The sequence below is a fragment of the Helianthus annuus genome, chromosome 13, assembly GCF_002127325.2.
Source record: "Helianthus annuus cultivar XRQ/B chromosome 13, HanXRQr2.0-SUNRISE, whole genome shotgun sequence".
Classification (NCBI taxonomy): domain Eukaryota; kingdom Viridiplantae; phylum Streptophyta; class Magnoliopsida; order Asterales; family Asteraceae; genus Helianthus; species Helianthus annuus.
Window position 1 is genome coordinate 61,147,285 of NC_035445.2, and position 23,038 is coordinate 61,170,322.

The 23,038-nt window shown below is 35.5% G+C and overlaps 3 protein-coding genes across 4 annotated transcripts; 1 reads left to right on the top strand and 2 right to left on the bottom strand.

Annotated features, from left to right (window-relative positions):
- The first annotated feature begins 368 nt into the window (after positions 1–368).
- LOC110897957 (RNA-binding protein 34) lies at positions 369–3,765 on the top strand. Its single transcript, XM_022144691.2, has 6 exons — positions 369–1,263; positions 1,360–1,418; positions 1,564–1,633; positions 1,993–2,118; positions 2,955–3,083; positions 3,179–3,765. The coding sequence occupies exons 1-6, from the start codon at positions 559–561 to the stop codon at positions 3,617–3,619; spliced, it is 1,530 nt and encodes a 509-aa protein (XP_022000383.1). The 5' UTR covers positions 369–558; the 3' UTR covers positions 3,620–3,765.
- Positions 3,766–3,813: 48 nt separating this feature from the next.
- Positions 3,814–5,230, bottom strand: LOC110900898 (3-hydroxybutyryl-CoA dehydrogenase-like). Its single transcript, XM_035981933.1, has 2 exons — positions 4,847–5,230; positions 3,814–4,614 (listed from the first exon to the last, which is right to left on the bottom strand). The coding sequence occupies exons 1-2, from the start codon at positions 5,228–5,230 to the stop codon at positions 4,333–4,335; spliced, it is 666 nt and encodes a 221-aa protein (XP_035837826.1). The 3' UTR covers positions 3,814–4,332.
- A 28-nt stretch (positions 5,231–5,258) lies between these two features.
- LOC110897956 (uncharacterized membrane protein At4g09580) lies at positions 5,259–8,240 on the bottom strand. Of its 2 annotated transcripts, XM_035981932.1 has the most exons (6): positions 7,826–8,240; positions 7,585–7,738; positions 6,648–6,900; positions 5,932–6,202; positions 5,690–5,860; positions 5,259–5,611 (listed from the first exon to the last, which is right to left on the bottom strand). In XM_035981932.1, the coding sequence occupies exons 1-6, from the start codon at positions 7,829–7,831 to the stop codon at positions 5,486–5,488; spliced, it is 981 nt and encodes a 326-aa protein (XP_035837825.1). In that variant the 5' UTR covers positions 7,832–8,240; the 3' UTR covers positions 5,259–5,485. The 2 variants fall into 2 exon arrangements, with proteins under 2 accessions (XP_035837825.1, XP_022000381.1); XM_022144689.2 differs by lacking the exons at positions 7,585–7,738; positions 7,826–8,240 and adding an exon at positions 6,984–7,087 and having other exon boundaries at positions 5,274–5,611.
- Between the last annotated feature and the right edge of the window lie 14,798 nt (positions 8,241–23,038).

Genomic DNA, 23,038 nt, shown 5'->3' on the forward strand with positions numbered 1-23,038 from the left:
CCTTTTCTTTAGAAACTAGATCACTCCTCCATTTCTTTACTTTATCTCTAATATGCTTGAATTTATTGGTAAGAATGACATCCGGTCGGCTCCCCACTTTCTCATAAGACCCCACCGCATTCTCGACAACACTCACAAATCCCTCTTTTCAATCCACGAATTGAAAAATCTGAAAGGTTTAGCACCGAAATTCTTGCTATCCACAACTAAAAGCGATGGACAATGGTCGGAGAACAATCTAGGGAGAGCCCTTAGACAAGCGTTAGATGTTTTGGGTTTCGGTAATTTAATCAGTTTTTTTTTTTTTTTTCATCTTTACGAATACCTGTCATAGATGTTTTGGGTTTCGGTAATTTAATCAGGTTTTTTTTTTTTTTTTTCCTCTTTAGGCGATGGGTTTCGGTAATTTAATCAGGCTTATTTTTTTTTCATCTTTAGGCGAGCAAGTAAAGTAACGTAACGTAAGACATTGCTGGATTATTACCCTAGGCTAGCTAACACCACCCCACAAATTTAGGGTTTTAGTCAAGATCTCAAACCAATCCACCACCTTCACAAATGGGGAAGAAACCCAAAGAATCCAAACCAGAAACCCCCAATTCTCCACCTTCAAACAGCATATTCAAAACCCTTTTCGGCATCACCAACATTCAAGAACCAAACGACCCATCCTCTGTTTCAATCTTCTCAGATTCCAACCCCTTTCGAACCAAACCCACCAACGAATCTCAAAAACTCCAACAAATTCTTCAATTAGACATCGATAGCCCCCAAAAAAACCACACCCAGATCCCCAATTCACCCAATAAACTATTAAGCAAACGAAAAAGAAAAGACAAACAAAAGATTGATCAAGATGATTCAGACATCGAATCGGAAGTCAAGAAATCAAAATTGGAAAACGCTGTCGTTTCAGAAAGATTAAAAAGGTTGGTAATTGATGAGGAAGATGATAACAAGCGGAAGAAGAAGAAGAGGAAGAGGGCAGATGTTGAAGCAGAGTATGAGGAAAGAAAGTATGGAGGGGTGGATTTGGAATTAGTTAAAGATGAGGGGGTGAAAGGGAAAATTGGGGGGAAGAGGAAGGAGGTGGATAAAGAAGAGCTTGTTGCTAAAGAAGGGTTTGATGATGAAGAAAAGCTGTTGAGAACTGTGTTTGTTGGGAATTTGCCTTTGAAGGTGAAGAAGAAGGCGTTGTTGAAGGAGTTTGATCGGTTCGGGGAGATCGAGTCAGTTAGGATTCGGTCTGTTCCTATATTAGATGTGGGTTTGTTTGAATATGTTTGAATTTTGTTGAATTTGCATTAATATGGATCATATAGAATGTGTGTTTTACTTGTTTGAGTTGGTTTTTTACAGGACAAGACACCGAGGAAGGGTGCTATTATCAAGAAGCAGATCAATGATGCTGTTGACAGGTTATATGTGTAAACTGAATCGGTTTCTTATTATTGATTTGTGTTTGTTATGATTTGCTAAATCAGTTTAACGGTCGTGATGCTATTTAAGACGAATCCCACATGGTTTTATATTATTGATTTGTGTTTGTTATGGTGAATGCAGGGTTAATGCGTACATAGTTTTTAAGACGGAGGATTCTGCCCAAGCTTCTTTGTCACATAACATGGCAGTTGTAAGTTGCTTTCTTGAAAGTTTATGTTTTTATTTCGGTTTAGGAAGTTATTATTACTCATTAGTATGAACTTGGGCAATACTATAGAGAATGCAATATTATCATGCATATGATTAGGCGTTTACAAGATTCCGATTTGTCTAGTACTTAAATTAACATGAATATAGAGATTGTTTCGGGCAGGACTTGTGTATATTGCATAGGTTTTCTGGTGTGATACCTAAAACATCAAATTTCATATTTTCATGGAAAATGGCATAATCTCATATACAGTTTAGCTTATAATTTTTATAAACATATATAAAAATACTAAAATGCAAGTAATCTAATAGTTTTCAATGTTGGGTGTTGTTATGAAGGTGGGCGGAAATCATATACATGTAGACAGAGCTTGTCCACCTCGCAAGAAATTTAAGGGAGAAAATGCTCCTCTTTATGACACCAAAAGGACTGTTTTTATCGGTAATCTTCCATTTGATGTCAAGGTACATTTCTTTCGCATAAGTTTTCAATTCGTACCGAGGTGTCATAATGGGTTCATTGTCAAAAACAAGTAGCTTGTATACTGGTTGAAGCGGGCCGAGTTGGGTTGAATCGCTTTTTGTTCAAAATTTTGTATTTGTGTTTCGTTATAACTGCAAATTTATATCAGAGTGAATTTCAAGGATTGTCCTTTATCTTTATACCTATTTTCAGGCGCTGTCCTTTATGTTCAAAATTGACGAGTTTTGTCCTTTATGTTTTCATATCGTAGACGTTTTGTCCTTTAGGCCTAACCCAGTTAGTTTTTTCAGTTAAATTTGGTCATGTGCTTTGCACATGAGGGCATTTTTGTCAATTCAAAGGTTGCAGAAGCTTTGAGCTATAAATCTGCCATTGAACTTAACCTTTGAATTGACAAAAATGCCCTTATGTGCAAAGCACATGACCAAATTTAACTGAAAAAACTAACTGGGTTAGGCCTAAAGGACAAAACGTGTATGATATGAAAACATAAAGGACAAAACTCGTCAATTTTGAACATAAAGGACAGTGCCTGAAAATGGGTATAAAGATAAAGGACAACCCTTGAAATTCACTCTTTATATCATTATAAACTAATATAATGTGCTGAGTGAATTGATTTAGGAGGTTGTATATATTAAAAATAGTCATTCGGGATACTTTTGATTCTCTCCTTTAGTCTTTGACTATTAATTTAATTTTACCCATTTGACCCGTAACCCGTTAAAGACAAACTATAACCCATTCATAAGTAAACAGGTTGAAATAGCCGCTTTTAATATTACTAATTATGATACATTTTTTTTGTTATTTTTAGGACGAAGAACTTTATCAGTTGTTTACCGGTTTTAGTAATTTGAAAGACTGCATCGAGGCAATTCGAGTCGTTAGAGATCCCGGTACGAGCATGGGAAAGGGTATTGCGTATGTCTTGTTTACAACAAGGGTATGTATATAATTGTATCCACTTTTATATTTTTCTAATTGTTCATTACTCTTCTTCATCTATAATCAATATATAAAGTCTCGTATATTTTGCAGGATGCAGCAAATACGGTTGTTAGAAAACACAAACTGAAGATTCGGGACAGGGAGTTAAGGTTATCTCATGCCACGAAAACAAACTCGAACTCAACACCTTCTAAACGGAAGGAACCATCAACCCCCGACAATTACGGTTCTTCTAAGAAGGCGGCTGCAAGCGGCAGCACCTCGTACCAGGGAATCCGTGCCACCAAATCCGGCGGCCAGAAGAAGTTTGCTACGAGAGTAGCTAAACCTGGCAGGAGTGAATCAGGAAGTGAAAAAACAGTGAAGCGAAAAGTGCGGTCAGAAAAAAGGCCTGCGGTTGCTGCTAGAAAGGCGGCAGCAAACGCAGCTAGAACTGGCGGTGATGGCGGCAGTGGAGGTGTGAAACGCAAGCCGGAAAACCGTACACCTCAGAGTAGTAGTCGAAACAAGAAACCTAGGAGGTTTAGATAGGTCTGTTTGTTGGTGTATGGTAATATGTTATAGCGCGTATAAACTTTGTTTGGATTGCCTTATTGCTTGTTTTAAAAGATTTAATAGGCTTAGGTTCAAAGACTTGTTTTAGTATATTCCGGTTGTGTTCAAATCGGGCCAAAAAATGTGTCATTTACTTAAACACCAAAACATAAATGTTTTTAAACGTGTTGTGTCGACCTGTTAACTCGTTTAACATGATTAGTTACACATGTTATTTGTGTCATAAGCAGGTCAGGCTGGTTGAACCCACTTAAGAGTTAAGAGTTAAGACACTTTTAATTGTGACATTAACGCGTTGACTCGTTTGTGACCTAGACCTGTATCAACTTCGTGTCGAGTCATGTCGTGTTATACTAGCACAACCAGCATGTCTAGATCTACCTTTGCTGCTTTTTGGTTCAGTTTGTCATTTGAAACAGCCATGATCCTATGAACACGGTGCTGTTTGTTTTTTCAGAGGTAAAATGTCTGCAGTCTGCGGACCACATCTGCAGACGTCTGTAGCAGAAGAGGTGGACCAAATCTCTGCTGTCTGCAAGAAGAAGACTGTTTGTTTTTAACTTCTGCTGAAATAAACAATTAACATAAATGTAAACCTAAACCTAAACATAAACAATTAGCATAAACCTAAATCTAAACATAAACAATAAACATTATCTAAACATGAATCTGAAACAATAACCATAAACCTAAACATACACAATTAACATAAACTTGGAGGGGGGGTTCATGAAATGCATACTGATCACCTGGTGTGGTCGTTTTGTCGCAGCTGCAAGACGAATAATGGAGATAGAACTCGTATTCGACGCCAAAATGGCGGACCCTTTGACAATTTTATCTAGTTCTGCAAACAGTTTCTTCTTCACATCCTCAGATTCTACACTGGTTTCTATAACAATATCTGCATATCGAAGATCTTCGAGATTCGAAGTATAGTTTAGACGCTCTAGAGCCTTAATTCCTACTTCCTATCAAGTAAATATTTGTATAATTTATCAGTTAAACAGGCCTCTTAATGCAAATATCATATATTCATATTCTAATTTCTAACAACTTTTTATAGCACTAAAAGAATCAATAATTAATATGAACAGATTGATTCCAAAGATCTAAAGACTAACCCTAATTGAAATAATTGTTAATAGATTAGGGACTTATGATTATGTGGGTTTAAAGACAGTTAAAAAGGTTGACTGAAACCTTGGAGAGTTGACCTTTGTTGACAAGACGTTGAACGGAGTTAGAGATAGAACCCTTGGCACCATGGAGAGCTCCGGCGTCTTTATCGAGGAGCCAGACATCGGAACCGGCAACCGCCATGAGTGTTTGGTTGGCGGCGACGGAGGAGGTGGTTGTGTGTGGCAGTAGGGCGCCGGCAGGGAAGGTGACGGAGATGTGGTGGTGGAGGGGAGATGTGGAGGAGGAACATGCCAGGGGTTTTTTGAAATAGAAGAGGATGAGAAGAGGCTTGAAGATATGAGTCCAGGTGTGCAAGGGGAAGAGGTCTAGAAGACCTTTTTTTAATGAAAACACTTCTAAAAAACAAACACTCTTCAGACTCATAGGTCTATGCGTGGTCTGCATGGAGCAGACATAAGAGGTACAAAAGTACTTCTCACAAAAAACAAACACCACCAAAGACTTGCATATATGATTCAAATTTATTGACACCTGAAGATCTAAAGGTCTTTCACATACAAACTAACAAATTCAAATTTATTTAACATCATTACATAAAACAAAAACATTTAACAGAAGATTCCTTCCTTCACAGCCCCGAGGCTAACATAACCCGAGCTCGATCCAACGTAGATGCTACATCTGTACAACAACTAAACTCTATGGTCTGTTCTTTGTCATCAGTGTAGGTGTAATCGACGCAAGCCCTATGAGAAACAAGGTCCCTATTGATTGTATGTCATACAAGTCCCCAATCGACCGTAGTTCACCAAGAGCTATTCCAGCCTGATAGATAAAATGATATATATAAACATAATTTATATAAATCTTTTAAATTTATAAAAATTAGGTAAAGAAAAGTACCCTGACGGTTAAATAAGCTGCTGGAATGAGCCCGATTGAAGTCGCCAAGAAGAAAATATGATACGGCACGTTAACGATTGGCGATGCAACGTTAATAAACGTGTTTGGCAACGTTGGTGTCAACCTTAGGAAAAGCATGTAATTCAGCAGCCCGCCTCGCCTTTTAGCCACCTGAGTGAATCAACAAAATAAGTAAAAAATATACAAGCTTAACGGGTCGGGCTAACTGATCAAACTCTCACCTGATCTTGGAAGAAAACAAGTTTATCGGGCCAAAGCGAATTGATAAGGGGACGCCCGATTAAGTTAGATAAAAAGTAGCATGACGATGCACCCGCGGTGGCTGCAAAGACCACCAAGGCTACACCTTTTAATACACCGAAGAGGGATCCCGCTAGCAATGACATAAACACGGTTCCTGGGATCATAAATGTTTGCATAAAGATGTAAACTGTGCAGTAACCCACGAGAACCTGTAGCGTGTAGTCACTCGTGTAGTTCTCCAGATGATCTCTGCAGATAAATTACTGAAGTTAGACAATCTATAACATCTGACCCCTTTTATAAATCAAATATTGTTCGTTTTGCCCACAAGGAGCTCACGGCATTAGTTTTAAAAGCTTGGCGCTCCGATGCATTTTGATCTTAAAAGCCAATGCCGCAATGCGCGAAGCGCACATCACCTATACAACATATTTACTATTTAAAAAGTGTTAAAAAATATTTATAGATATTATTTAAACTTAAACACTATAAATAATATAAGATGTTCTCAGGTCAGATTTGTTCAATCGATAGTCGAATTTGTTCAGATGATCAAACTCATTAGTCATTAACACAAAAAAAAAAAAAAAAAAAAAAAAAAAATCAAATTTCAAGTAAATCCCATTATCCAAAAACACAAAAGATCCAATCTTTAACAACAAATAACCAAAGGGTATGTTGGTAATTTTCATACCTGAGAATATGAAGATCTTCAATAGTTCTTGGAAGCTTAAGAAAACTATAATCAGATTCCGGCAAGGTTAGGTAAACTCCGGTGAGACCAACGGCAAAGAACAAAACGACGGCGGATGCACCCGCCATTTGAAGAAAAGTTAAGGGGAATTTGGAGGGTCCTGATTGCTTGATTTCCCCTTTGATATTATCATCACTTGATCTCATTGAAGATGAAGTTGTTTCAAGCTGTTCATGTTCCATCTTGTCAAATTCTGTTAAAAATAATATCTTTTTAGTTGTGAATATTTGAAAATATAATGTAGAATAATAATAATAAGGATTTATAGTTATAAACCTAAGGAGTGACTTGAAGAAAAGATTTTGGAGAGAAAGAAGAAAACCTTCTTTCTGGATTAGCTTTTAAGAACATCTCTATCTATATACAAATTTAAATTCAAGTTGTTTTGTTTTTTTTTTGTTTTATATTTATATTATATAATTGTTTTCTTTTTCGTGTGAGAAAAATGCCCGGATAGTCCCTGTGGTTTCGCCTTTTTTCACCTATAGTCCCCAACTTTCTAAAACTACCTGAATAGTCCTCAAGTTTTCAATTTTTGTTCCCGGATAGTCCCTGGGTCTAACTTCAGTTTGTTTTCTCTGTTAAGAGGGGTGTGAAATGACAAAAATACCCTTTCCTTAAAAGACCAAACCACAGGGACTATCCGGGCATCTTCTTCATTTTTATTTATAAAACCCTACCACCACACTTCATCTTCAACCTCCACCCACCATCACCCTCCTCCACCCTCCACCATCACCGCCACAGTCACATTCTACCAAATCAAAGCACCACTGTCACCATCAACATCCTCAGTTATCATCATCAATAATCTTTAGCTTAATTCTTTAGCTTGCAGACCTAAAAGCGAACAGAATTCAATGGTCAAAATTGTTACCCATGATCAAAGAAAATGATGCTACTTCAAGTGGTTTTTCAGGTGCACCAACAAGAACAAGCTTTCCATGGGGTGTAAGTGCATTAAGCAATGGTGCAATTGGATGATTTGCAGATACTGTGTCGATGATGTCATCAAGTGTACCCCTAAAAGCCTATTAACATGATCAAACAAAACCCAAACCCAAATCAAAATCCAAAACATATACTAATTAGCAATATTATTTAGTATAAAATCTCACCTCCATCTTTTGTTCATCCTTGCTGTTTATGAAATGATCAGCGTTAAGTCCCTCAATTGCTTCTTTCTCCTTAGCAGAGGTGGTGCTAAAAACAGTAACTTCAGCCCCAAACGCCGATTTCTACAGCCATCACTTCCAGCGGCGCCGCCGCCGGGGGGTCGCCGGTGATCGGCCGGCTCCCTTCTTCTTCTTCGGTCGCTCTCCCTCTCTCTTTCTCGCCTGTTTCTGTCTTTCCACCGGTCGCTCTCTCTCCTCTCTGCCATCTCGGGTCCGATGTTAACCACCACAGCGCCACCGGCTGTGGTGGTTCTTGTGTTCTTTGTCGTCCGCCACCACTCAGCAGATGGTGGTTGGCGGTTTGTTTGAGAGGAGAGAGAGGAGTAGATGAGGGAGGAGATGAGTGTGGGTGTGAGGTTATCATCGAAGAAGGAGAGGGCACAGGGGTTTTGTCTGGTGTGTGGGTTATGATTCACAGGGTGGTAGGGGAGGGTGGAGGAGGGTGATGGTGGCGGTGATGGTGGAGGGTGGAGGAGGGTGATGGTGGGTGGAGGTTGAAGATGAAGTGTGGTGGTTGGGTTTTATAAATAAAAATGAAGAAGATGCCCGGATAGTCCCTGTGGTTTGGTCTTTTAAGGAAAGGGTATTTTTGTCATTTCACACCCCTCTTAACAGAGAAAACAAACTGAAGTTAGACCCAGGGACTATCTGGGAACAAAAATTGAAAACTTGGGGACTATTCAGGTAGTTTTAGAAAGTTGGGGACTATAGGTGAAAAAAGGCGAAACCACAGGGACTATCCGAGCATTTTTCTCTTTTCGTGTGGTATTAGTTTATTGTTTTGACCTTTAATGTGTGTGTATTTAACATGTGCTTGGCAACAAAATTTAATGATTGTTTTCTAAATTCTATGTGTCATTAATATCCTTTTATTTTATTTTTTGGGGGTTTGAATTTATTTATTTATTTTTATTCACAAAGGCTCGAACAAACGAGATCACTATGAATCTATGATGAACAGATCACAATTCCACCCGAATAACATTATGTGATTACCCGACACACCCTCTCAGAAGGAAACCCACAACTAGAAAAATTGCGTCGCTTAACTCGAAACAAAAATTATCCGGGACGAGACTCTAACCCATGACCTCTCATTTTAAAAGTCACAGCCCTATCACTTAACTAAAAGGCTCGATAATGGGTTTGAAAATTTTTTAAAACAAATTATTAAAACATAACTAAAAGATTAGGTTTTTTAAAACAAAAAATATTATAACATTGTTAAAAGATTAGGTTTAACAAAAAAATATTAAGACATAGTTAAAAGATTAGGTTTTATATTTTTAATATTTTATAGATGACTACTAACCTTATTTTGTTTTCTTCCATATTTAAATAAATAAAAGTAATTAAATGTGTTTGAGTAATGTTTCCGGCATCCCCTTCTTGAAAAGCAAGTGTGAACATGAAATAGGGTATAATTGGCTTTTAGTTTTATTTGTGATGTAAAAACTTGATCATACGAGAAAATGGGTACTTGGGTAGCAATCTTTTGAACTCTCACACTTCGATAAAATTTGTGGTTCGATTTTTTTCTTTTTAGAAAATAATATCTGAATTGTGTTGTTAACATGTTACATTTGCAATTATTGATATTTACTTATTTTCATAGATTAAACTAACTTTATTTTTATTAAAAGTTATATAGGTTTCAACGTATGAAAAATAACACCTCTATCGTAAAATGGCCACATAACCCTATCTTCGTAGGATGAGCTACGTACCAACTGATACCGTTACCGAAAATGTAAAAAATGGGCACCGATACAGATAATACATAGTATGGTATGGTACGGTTCAATACCGATATCAGTATTTGAAGGTAAAAAATGGTACTGGACCAGTACTTAAAATGTCAAAAGTTGGTACCGAATTTATACAAAAAATATTTCAGTTTAGGAAATTCGATACCGTACTTAGTACAATTTTCTCATCCTTATATCTTCGTACTTAAAGTCGTAGAAAATTGATGACATTGAAAATGTAATATGTTATAACTCTCTTATCAATTAGTTGTTATTATCGTTATAATGACTACTAGAAAAATAGCTTTGGTTGCGTAGATTAATTGATTTTTCATCGTAATATTTTTGTTGATAAAAAATAAAACCAATATTAGTTATTCTTTAAGATGGTTGATAATGTTTTACAAGGTGTTTACTCTATACAAAATGCAGGGAAATGATCAAATAGGAAGTTTATTTTGGTTAGGAAGTGTAGGAAGTAATAGAATTAGGACATGTGACAACATTTAAAATAAAGAAAAATGGTATTTTAGTCAATCCAACCTCTTCTTCTTCCTTTTCAAAATCCAGTAATTTCAAAACCCACCATCTTCAACCATTTCTTCACTTTCTATCTCAATAATCACTACATTATAGTGCGATTTTCATCACCAATCAATGATTCAAACACTCGATCAACGTGTTCTTCAGCTTTTTTGAACAAAACCCAGTTTAATTTCATACAAAATCTCGTTTTTTTTCCGGTGATTTTGAAGATAATCACTCGATCCGTTCGATTCGAGCGCTGATAAATGTTTCAATCATTCAAAATTCGTCAATTGTTGAAGAAATCACTTCGATCCATGTAAGAAATTCTTTAATTTCATTTTTACGATCTGGGTTTTTGATTTAGTCATTGCGTTTTACGATCTTGGCGGGGGTCCGGGGGAAGCGCCCCTGTTAGCGGGGTCCCAGGGGCAGCAGCCCTTGGCGGGGTCCAAGGGGCAGAGACAATTAATTTTCTGTAAATTAAATTGCTGTAATAAAAATGCATCAGAAAAATTAATTTTCTGTAAATTGCCTTTGGAAACTGCATTGGTTCAGACAGTTCACAGTACAGACAATTCACAGCACAGACAAAACTATTGTCATGGTTCAATGCGTTTTAGAGAGAACACACTTTCTTTGGTGTTTTTAGGCAATTGTGTTTTAGAACTAAAACATTTTTATGTGTTTTCTGGTCATTGCGTTTTAGAAAAACACATTCTTGAAGTGTTTTTGGTGCATTGCGTTTTAGATAAAACACTTTTTTAGGTGTTTTCAGTCCATTCGTTTTACAGAGAACACTTTCTTTTGTTTTTTAGGCAATTGCGTTTTAGAATGAGTCATTTTTAGTGTTTTCTGGCCATTGCGTTTTACAAATAAGACATTTCTTTGTGTTTTTTGTGCATTGCGTTTTAGGTAAAACACTTTTTTATGTGTTTTCAGTCCATTGCGCTTTAGAAAACAGACATTTTAAGTGTTTTCTGGCCATTGCGTTTTAGAATAAGACATTTGTATGTGTTTTTGGTGCATTGCGTTTTAGGTAAAACACTTTTTTATGTGTTTTTAGTCCATTGCGTTTTAGAAAACTGGCATTTTAAGTATTTTCTGGCCATTGCGTTTTAGAAATAAGACATTTGTATGTGTTTTTGGTGCATTGCGTTTTAGGTAAAACACATTTTTATGTGTTTTTAGTCCATTGCGTTTTAGAAAGTACATTTTCTTTTGAGTTTTTAGGCTATTGCGTTTTAGAAATAAGACATTTTTTTGTGTTTTCTGGCCATTGCATTTTACAAATAAGACATTTCTTTGTGTTTTTGGTGCATTGCGTTTTAGAAAAATGTCATTTTTTAGGTTTCTTTTTCATTGCGTTTTACGTAACTGGGGGTTTTTCTATTGCGTTTTACGCAACTGGGTTTAAAAATTTTTTTTTGAAAATATAGCAATAGTATACTCGTTTTAAAGATAAAAAACACTCGTTTTTTTTGTGCAATTTTTATAAAAAAAAATAATGTCGTATGAAAGAGTTATTAACGTTTAAAAACTGTGGGGAAATTGGAGGAGAGAGAAACTATTGTCTTGCATTGACTAGAATACCCCTAAACAAACTCACGCGCCTCTTTTATTCCCTTTAATTTCCCTCATTTAATTTTAGCCCTTGATTAACTAAATGGATGGTCAAGATCACTTCCTAGCCTTCTTAGCCAAATAAACTTCCTATCATATCTCCACCCACAAAGTGTATTTCTAAATGATTTTTTTTTCAATTTTTACACATATATACTATGGGTTTGGTTCATTTGTGAACAACCCTCTTGATAGTGAATTGTGTGAACTAATCCTAGCCATTGATTATCAATACAAAGTGTAAATCAATGGCAAGCATTTGATGATGAAAAATACACTAGTGTATTTTACGATTTGATGATGTAAATCAATGGTTAGGATTTGTTCACTCAGTTCACAAATACACTAGTGTTCACGTTAGAACCCCACCCTTCTTATGTCATTTATTTGATTTGAGTGATAACTAGCAATAGGTAGCCTATCATATGGATCTAAAGAAAGATCATTTAAATCAATAATACCACGTGTTGTTGGATTTGAAGTTGTAGGATTATCATTGTCAACATTTGGACTTGCATCAATGTCATCATTTGCTTGGATATTATCGTTATCAACATTCGGAGAAGTTGTTTCATTCGGAATTGTATTATCATCACCAACCTGATTTTCATTAATTTCTTCGTATTTTCTTTTGAAAAAGTTCCCAATAAAAGATTGTTTTTTAGATTGTGGTTTTGTCATCACCTCAAATAATTCAAGATTGAACAACAATCCCTAGTTTAACAACGAAAATTAGAAAAGTATAAACATACAAAATTACCAACAATACAACTAATCAAACAATTCAAGAACTCAAGAAGAAAAGAAATAAAGAATACTCACAACATGTGTTTGTAAAATTTGCGGATGATCAGCACTTCAGTTTGCGGATGATCAATCAACTCAGTTTGCGGATGATCAATCAACTCAGTTTGCGGATGTTTGATTCAACAGTTGAATCAGCGATTTGCCGTTTGCGGATGAATGGATGATCACGATCAGCAGCACTTCTTCAGTTCTTCTGCCTCTTTCCCTCTGCGTCGTTCACACTCACAGCCCTCTGAGTCGACGTTTGGTATCCCTGCGACATATAACATTATAACTGGGCTAGCATATAACATTATAATTGGTTTGGCCTAACATATAACATTATAACTGAGCTTTAATAACAATTGGTTGGGCTTATTATATACAATCTTCATTATTGAATGCTTACTCTTCATAACTGGGCTTTAATAAACTGATTTGGGCTTATTGTTTACAACTGCAATTTGGGCTTACAATTTCTTTTAGGGATGTCCTCGTAGTTGTTTAGGGGTGTCCTTTGTATAAAAATTGAAAAAACTACCGGTACAAAGTTGAGCCGTAGCCCGTGCTACGGCTAATTACTCTACAGGTCCGCCCTGTTTTCGTTGTTGTTTGCTTCTTCAACTTGCCATTTCCGGTAGACTTACATTCTTAGCAGCAACACCTTGATAATTGCTTCAACCACATGCCTACTTAATTATCCATGTAGAACATTAAATTCAAAAATATATTTTTTTTTGGTAAAATTATCCCATCCAACGAGGATCTATTCATCATAAATTAATATATCTCATTCAATTAACATAGATATTATTAAAGTTATATATTTATTGCTTTAATCATTGTTAAATATAACAATAAAAGTATACACTAAATATATAAAGGACGGTATACATTTAGAAATAAATAAATATCTTATTTTGAAAATACAAATTGACGTGAATTATATATCACTTTTACATTTTTAACTAAAGGATGTTAAGCGAACTATTAAAAAAAATTGTGTTTATATATTCAAAAGTTAGGGTGTATGGGGCACTAGCGGGGAGGAGGATCGGTGACCCCATTCCCTGATCGGGAACACCGCCGTCATCACCACGGGGACCCAAATCGGGGGGGGGGGGACACCGCATATGAAAGCACAAGGATTGAGGAGAGACGTTGGGCAACGGTCATTTAAAAAAAATTCAATTTTAACAATATAAATAACTAACTTAATCTAATTTTTTACCACACCCATTCTCAAACTCACTCTAAAAATCTATCAAGTACAACACAAAATGGATTCCAAGTTCCCGTTTTTTTCTCCTCTACCTGACTTTCCCGACGATGAAGATTCATCGTCAAGCGATGGTAGCTTAATTTTCTTCCAAAATCTCATCCAACAAGCGGAGCTACTAGACACGGCATCGTCTAGTAAAAAAAATTGTCTGTCGAGATCGTGTGGGAGGCCATGAGACACTCATGGCCGATTATTTTGTCGAAAATCCAAAATTTAATGTCGATATTTTTCGTCAGAGGTTTCGTATGTCCAAGTCTTTGTTCCTAAAAATTGTCAGTGACGTGGAAGCGAATAACGAGTGGTTTCAAGAGGGCTTGGACGGGAGAAGAAGAAAAGTTTCACGCCGTTGCAAAAGGTTACTTCTGCGATTAAACAACTTGCAACCAGAGGCGATGCTTTGAAGGGGCCGGGAGGGGCGCCCGACCCCCCGAACTTTTCGGCCAGTAGTGTTATATATGTAGTTTTCGTATAGAAATTTTTGGGTATATATGTTTTCGACCCCCCGGTTCTATAGAAATTTTTGGGTATATACGTTTTCGACCCCCCCCCCCCCCCGGTAAAAAATTTCAAGCTTCGCCACTGCTTGCAACCGGTAACCTGCCAGACGAAAACAACGAGTATTTAAATATGGCTGAAAGGACCTCTCGTGAGTGCCTTGAATATTTCTGCGAGACGGTCTGTACAATGTATGCCGGTGAATTCTTACGTAGACCAACGAGCCACGACGTTGCGCTATTGTATCAGGCTCATGAGGAGAGACATCACCTACCTGCTATGTTGGGTAGTCTGGATTGTACACACTTCGTCTGGAGAATGTGCCCCACAGAATTGCGTGGACAATATATGAGAGGTGATCATCAATACCCGACGGTTATGTTAGAAGCGGTGGCGTCTCAAGATTTGTGGATTTGGCATGCTTTTTGTGACCCGGCGGGTTCACAAAACGACATCAACGTGCTGCAACAATCTCCATTATTTCTTACTCAACGAAACAGAACGGCGCCAAATTGTCCAATTCAGGTGAACGACCACTTATACAAACGCGGGTATTATCTTACTGATGGGATCTACCCTAGCTGGTCCGTGTTCGTGAAGTCTTTTCCATATCCTCACATCCCGAATGAAAAAAAGTTCAAGAGGCAACACGAGGCCGCAAGAAAAGATGTGGAATGGGCGTTTGGTGTGTTAAAGGCAAAGTGGGGAATACTAAATCGTCCAATGCGTTCCAAAACGGTGAAAAAGATAAGGTCCATCGTGTATACGTGCCTTATTTTACATAACATGATTATAAAAGACGACGGAAGGGCGATAGCACCGGTACACATTCAAGATCCTCCAGTCGAACCCGTCTTCGATGATACAGCTTATAGCGAGCTCATTGACGAAGAAACGCATTGGAGACTAAGACACGATCTCGTTGAGCATCTCGGACGTTTAGATCTACCTCACCTTGAAGTGAGTTCCGACGACGAGTAGTTTGTTTTTATATTTTTCTAGTTTGAATGTAATTTTTATTTTTCTAGTTTGAATGTAATTTTTATTTTTCTAGTTTGAATGTAATTTTTATTTTTAATTTAATGAAATGTCTTTTATTAAATTTTATTTAATTTTTATTAATATTTTTTTAATTTATAAACATGCATAATTACAACAAATAAAAAAAATAAAAAAATAAAAAATAAAAAAGCAAGTCTCCTAAGAGAGGAGTGCCGCCATCAAATTGGGGTGTGAGGAGAGTTTAAGAGGGAAGTTGACGTGACATAACCTGATTGGGTGTGCGTAAGAGAGGGGACTCCCCTGAAAGGGGAGTGCCCCTCTCACCCTTATAAAATATTTCATATAGAATAGAATTTATTTAATATGTCTTAAATTACACAAAAGTATTGTTATAAAAATATTCGATGAAAACGAGGTCGGAATGGACAAGTGAGCCATGATGTTCCACGTGATGCTGAAAATGCTCATAATACGGACAATATTCGCGAATGAGTAAATGACCGATATAGGGACACCCGGTATACACTTGTATTTCATGATAAAATCGAGATGTTTAGTTATTTTATATGAACAATATTATATAATAACTATTTATTTATAGGTGAAATTAAATATTATAAAATATATAAAGATAAATATAAGATGTGTTTAAATTTTGCCAAGCTTAATCATAGTCAATATAAATAACTACTGGCGTAATTAATTCACTAAATGTTTTGAAGAGTTTTTAACCAAACATATGTAATCCGATAAAAAAAAATTACCAAATAAGTGTGGTTTTATCCAAAAGGGTAAATGTAATCCGATAAAAAAAATTACCAAATAAGTGTGGTTTTATCCAAATGGGTTTTTTTCAGCAACTTATCATAGCCCTTTTTTTAATATAATCTATTTTCTTAACCGAAAGTGTTATATGTTTCTTTGCTTTGTATCACTAAGTGATTTTTTTATAATTTTTTTTTTCTAATCTTAAACACAAGTGTTACCGGTATGCTTTTAACAATAATATAAATTCATGTAAATATAAGCTTTAAATAAAATATTGTGAAAAATCCTTAAAATATCTAATATCTAATCTAACTCAGTGGCGGATCTAGGATTCCGACTAAGCGGGAACGTTTTATAAATAAGCGGTAACGAAATCGAAAAAACGTCAAATTTTTCCAAAATTTACACTAAAAATGTCAAAAATTTTCCGACCAAGCGGTAGCGGAGGCTACCCCTTGATACACTATACATCCGCCCCTGATCTAACTTATAATAAAAGACTTCAAATAATACCACTTGACATTGTCTCCTTCAACCTCCTAAATTATATATATATTTGTTTAATAAATTTCTTTTAATATTAATATTAATTAATAACTAATATATAGATATCACTTATTTTTATCCTTATCTTTATCTAAAATTAATAAATAACTTTAATTTTGCAATTTAGACCCTTTGTTTTTTACTTTTAACCCAAAATTTTTCATCTTTTGCAATTTAATCCCAACTCTTTTTTATTTTCAATTTTGGTCCACAATACTTTTCATCTTTCCCAAGTTTTTCGTTCCGTTCTAAATTTTGTGAGTTAACGTATCGCAACGTACGTGTGGGGTTCAACATTTTTTCATATTTTTTTCCCGTTTAACTGACCCGTCGCGTCACATCTATTTTTCTGCGTTTGACAAGTTCGTCCAACACGCGGATCCTGGATGGACTTAGTTATTTTTTCTATGTTTTACGTTTCGATTTAATTTCTCAGCAACGAGCGTGCGTGATTCAAAGATTTTACGTCTGTTTTTCGCTCGATGTTATTTTTTTCCGTTTTTATTTATTTTGCTTTTACGAGCTGACACATGCTATAAGAAGTTTATTTGTATATTCATTTAAAAATTGTTGGTGAAAATATCTACATAAGCATAGGAGGTTCTGCACCAGATGATGCATTTGTAGATATAGATTTTGCAGATAAAATGACAAAAAAGCCCATACGCCCTAATTATATCAAGCGACAGCACGGATTGGCCGGCCCAAGAGCTGGCCATAATATAATTTTGGTCACTTTAACAACTCGAAACAAATCAATATCACTTGTCATACTCAATCTGTAGAGTTTCTCATAGTTGATACTCCTCGATTGAAAGTCTCTTTATTGTTCGCCTTTTTTATTTGCTTACGGAGATCAAAATTTGAGCTTTAGTGCAATATCATGAGCTACATAGTACATATCACGCATAAATAAATCTGGAAGTTGTCATAAGAGCTTCCAAGAACATGATCATTAGTACAAAGGGGACTATGTTGTTGATCATAAAAGTCGAAGAAATTTCGGGTAAACCTTTCTTAAGGGGACCTCATCGACTACTTCAGTGGCGGATCCAGGAATTGTATTTTAGATCCGTCACTGGACTACTCCTATTACCAACATACGAACGGTAAAGAAGTGTAAATCGTAGACAAAGAATATGTTAGAATTTGACCACCATGATTTTTAATAAAACAAAGGAACTATTTAATCCAACAACTTCCTCATTAAAGTTTCCACACTTATATAATATATGGTACAGGGGAAGGTTCATTTGAGGAGAAAATTAAGTTGAGAAGAAAAAGAACAAAGGATACAATTGTAAAACACTAAATAATTTTTTTCTCCTCTCATTTATGATTGTTTTTTGACTAATTAATTAATCATAAACACTATCATCCTCCACACTATATTTTTTGCCTACACGCATCAAAATTTATCATACACGTTTTGAAATTTACCCTACACATATTAAATTTATCCTACACACCTCGTAATTCATCATACACATCTCGTAACTCATCCTACACTTTAAATTATTTTTCTTTTGTTCTTTGAAAAAAATATATTTTTTAAAAATAGGTTACAAATTTAATGTAGTTAGTTATTAAAAGAAAGACTACCAATTAATGATCTATTTAAGTTTACCAATATACCCTTACACTAACATTAAATGCAAAAATTAAATGAAGTAAAATGAATGATTCTTATTGGTTGAAATTTATTCTTTTTTATTCTTACAAAAAATTTATTCTCATTTGAACTCTCCACATATGGTACATCTTTGTAAGTGTCATATAAGAGTAAAAATTATAGGGAATTAAAATTTAGAATTAAATGTCATTTTAATCCCTATGCTTTGGGTTATTTTTTCAGTTTAATCCAAAAATTTGAAACGTTGCCATTTTAGTCCAGTTAGTTTTAAGCGTTGCCATTTTAGTCCATTAGGTCAACTTCATCCATTTTTTCTGTTAACGAGAAGGGCAATTCGATTATTTTATATGGCCAAATTGCCATTTTAGTTAACAGAATTACATAAAAAATGACCGAGTTGCCCTTCTAGTTAGCAAAAAAAAAAAAAAAGGATGAAGTCAGCACAGTGAACTAAAATAACAAAATTTGAAACTATTTGAACTAAAATGACGCTTCAAACATTTAGAGTTAACTGACTCTAAAATTACAACTAATGATATAATCTTGGGTTGGGGGTTGCGTCAGCCAACATACATGTGTGTAGCCCATTATGACCCCTTCATGGGCCATGGGGCATAAAGTATGTCTTTTCCCAACCGCACATTCCTCTGTTTACACATTTAATTTTGTTGGATTCTACTATTCTGGTGGATTTTACTTGCACAAGATCATAAAACCATCCATTTTTTATATGTCATTGTGATCAATGTCACTAATTCAATATTCCTATAACGATGCGCAGTGGCATGTAATGAACATTTTTACAGGGTCCAGAAATTTTAAGCGTCGGTTGGCCATCGTTATATATTAATTTATTTAAGTTTGGTTTGGGTCGGATCGGTTCAAGTCGGCATATTCGAGAGTTTTAGAAGATGATTTTTCGAACTTTTCTTTTTGAAAATCGTTCTCTTGTGTGATTTTTCTAAAATACACATTAAGGGCATGTTGGGTAAGCTTTTTGAAACAACTTATTGACTTATTGGCTTTTTGAAAAGTCATAAGCTCTAAAATGATGTTTGGCAAAGAGGGTGTATGTGAGGGGAAAAAGCCAATAAGTCAATAAGTCACAAAATCCCGACTTTTCCAAAAAGCCAATAAGTTGTTTCTAAAAGCTTACCCAAACATGCCCAAAGTAACAAACGTTCACTAATCAATAAATCACTAATTAAATAATTAATCACAATCTAGTAATTAATCAACTAATAAAAAAGCATCAAATATACATTTAAATGAACTTACTGACGAAAGTCCCTGGGACCCTTGGATCGTCGACGAACAACATCCAATGCCCTTGATTCAAGACATGAAACATCAAAACGTAAAAGATAGAAAGATGTAGAAGATGAATCTATTTATTATTGAAACAATCATCCCTAACCTGGTTTAAGTCACATATACCTAAACCAGGACTTTCTCTTTCTAGACACATAGTCTCTCTTTAAAGTCTGCACAGAGCTTCCAAGGATTTCAAGGATTGCCCTAATACACACACACACACACACACACACACACACACACATACACACTAGGGACTAAACCTGGACAAAACGTATTGTCCGGATACAATAAACTCGGATAGACATAACAAACTAGCTTATATAGAATTTATCTAACAAATGCGGAATAAGCAAGAACTAAGTTCTTTCCGAGTCTAACTATTAAACTCGGAATTACATGATATACAAACACAAATATGGACAAGCCAAAGACACAAACTCGTACTAGATTATATTTGGACAAGGTCACAAACTCGGAATCCACTATTCCGAGTTAACCTTGTAATCCGGAATCTTGTCATGCTTCATCATCTTTGACATCTTTGACTTGGACTTTTAACTTTCTTGACCAGAACTGATAAAGCACAGTTACCCAACAGAAACTACACTTACAACTGATTATTGTCTCAATCAAATAAACTAAACAATGAAAGACAATTAATCAGACTAAAACTTGAAAATCTGATCTGGGAATTAAAAGCAACCAACAAAAAGTCAATTGAAGAAGTTGAACGATGATCGGTGGATTTCATGAAGGGCGACGGTGGATTTGGCGAGGCTGTGTGGCAGATCGGCAAGGCTGACAGGTGACTCCGGCGTGACTTGTTCGATTTTTTATAAATCAACTTTTTTCTGTGTTTGGCTAAGTTTTTTGACTTCTCCTTCTCAGAAGGACTTCTCCTTCTCAAGAAGTCACAATTTGTGACTTCTCCTTCTTGAAGAAAAAAAAAACATTTGAAAAGTCTTTTTTCTGCTTGTGTTTGGCTAAGCTTTTCTCATCTTCCTGACTTCTCAATAATGTTTGATTAAGCTTCTCCTTCTCAAAAGGACTTTTAGCTCTATATAAGTCAATAAGTCATTTTAAGAAGGAATCACAAACACCCCTTTGTTTATTATATTTAGGTTTATAGTTTAAATAAACAATTTTACTTTCAAAAGCCAAATAGGCTAAAAGACAAACAATTTAATTTTTGGGTTGAAACACTTTACTGATTAACATGGGTTTGATATTTTTTTTAGCTTTGTTGTTGCCTTAGATATTTTTTTTAAACGGCTAACAGAATCAATCCCGAACATTTTTGGGGCACCTACTGGATAAACGGAGTACTCCGAGGGTAACTCGAGTCCACCACCAATTTCGGGGAAAACCCGGTAACCCACCCGTCCGTAGGCACGACGGTGAAATTACCAGTAAAACCCGTTTGGATCAAGGATCCAATCCACCCGTCCGTAGGCACGACGGTGAAATTACCAGTAAAACCCGTTTGGATCAAGGATCCAATCCAGGTTTCCCTGGGTCTCCTATCATTGCCCACCAATGCCTCACTCTGCACCAAGTGGGAGTTGAACTTGCATCTCTCAAAAGAAATGCAAGCCTTTCACCACTTGATCTAGAGATCGTTAGCTGTTGCTTTTCAAAAAAAAAAAATATTGTTTCTGTTTGTTAATTAGATTATAATATATGTTTGTATTTTTTACCTTTCAAAAAAAAATATGTTTGTATTTTTAAATTTAAAATTTAAAATTTAAAATTATATTTTTAGGTAGGTGTTACTCTAGGCTCTACCAATAGCTTTGTTATTTTGAGATTTTACTGAGTTTGATTGTTGTTTTTAGGTCGGTGTCATTATGGGATTTTACTGAGTTTGATTGTTGCTGTTGTTGTTTTTAGGTCGGTGTCAAAATTTTATGACGGTCATTTACTCTTTTTCAAAATTTAATGGAGGTTGGTGTTAAAAAGTCATATGGGGTCGTTTAGGATTTTATCAAACGTATGAAAGTAAAAAATAAAAACTAAAAATTCATGGGCTTAGCCAACCCTGTACCGTTTTCTGAGCAATGCCTATGACAACGCTTTACGTAAGATTATATACGTATCCACCATGGCTTGCATACGCCACTTTATCATAACAAGGCATGCTAAAAGTCATGTTTTACATAAACAACCTTTTGTGAGTCACCTTTCGTTCACATTTCATTAAGAAAACACATGTTAGGATGATAGAATCAATACAATGCGAACAAGCTTGCATAGTAACCATTTTTTACGTATTCCACTATTTGTATTCCTATTTAACGTATGAAGTTTAGACACATCTAAACATCAATTTTATAACTACTCTAAACATACAGGGCCGGCTCAACCGTTTTGGAGGCTCAAAGCGAGCTTCAGATCTGGGCCCCACACCCTTGCGAAAATTAACGTTGTAAATTAAGAATATTTAGATTTTTTAACTTATTAAGAACTAGAAATCTCTACTTTAACTAATTATTAGATAAAAATAGCAATGAGGTTCTCTTGATGAAAACAAAGATGGGGTTTTACCAATAAAAAATTAGAGGTAAAAGTATGCAACTGTGTGAGTCAAAAAAAAAAAAAAAATCCATTTAATTGTCTCGAACACCTGACCTCTTTGAAAATTAAGAGTGAGTTTTCCACCAAACCAACATACTATTTGATTTCATTCTCCCAGACTTAAATATTTATATACGAACTAGCAGTTTTTTTTTTTTTTTTTTTTTTTTTTTTTTTTTTTTTTTTTTTAACTTGGAGGCCTTTTTCAAATGGTGGCCCAAAGCCCTTGCTTTGGTTTACTTACCCTTGGGCCGGCCCTGTAAACATATGAAAACAAAGAGACTAGTATGCAACAATATCACTTATTGATGACGGAGATTCAAGCATATAAGATGTCTTTAAAATCACAAGATCAATCGCAATTTTGGGTTGGTTTGTAAAATCAATCATGCGGGTGGTGTTGTGCGATGTTACAGAAGTCCAGTTTAAATGGTGGAGCATATGACCAATTTGTTGCTCGTATACATAGGGTTGAGTCTTCTTACCCTTAAAACTGAATTTAAAGTTGTGTCTCCGAGGTTTACAGATCTTTCAATGTCAAAATGGATATGGGTAAGTCACTAAGCCGGTGCAATAGGATATGTGAACGTTGTGGCGCAGATGATTTGCTCCAACATCATTCAAACATGATATAAAATGCACTTTAATATGACTTTCATGTGCATGAGCCACAGTCGATACACAATTATTTGTTCACGTGTCGTAAATCCTAACTACGCGCGTCAGTGTCCCATTACATGACTATATATTTATATCACATTCGAGAAAATATTACTTTCATGATTTCCTCTTAATATATAATTGGCGTTTGAGGTCTTTACGACCCTTGTTTTAATGTTATTGGAACTTGCAGTAAT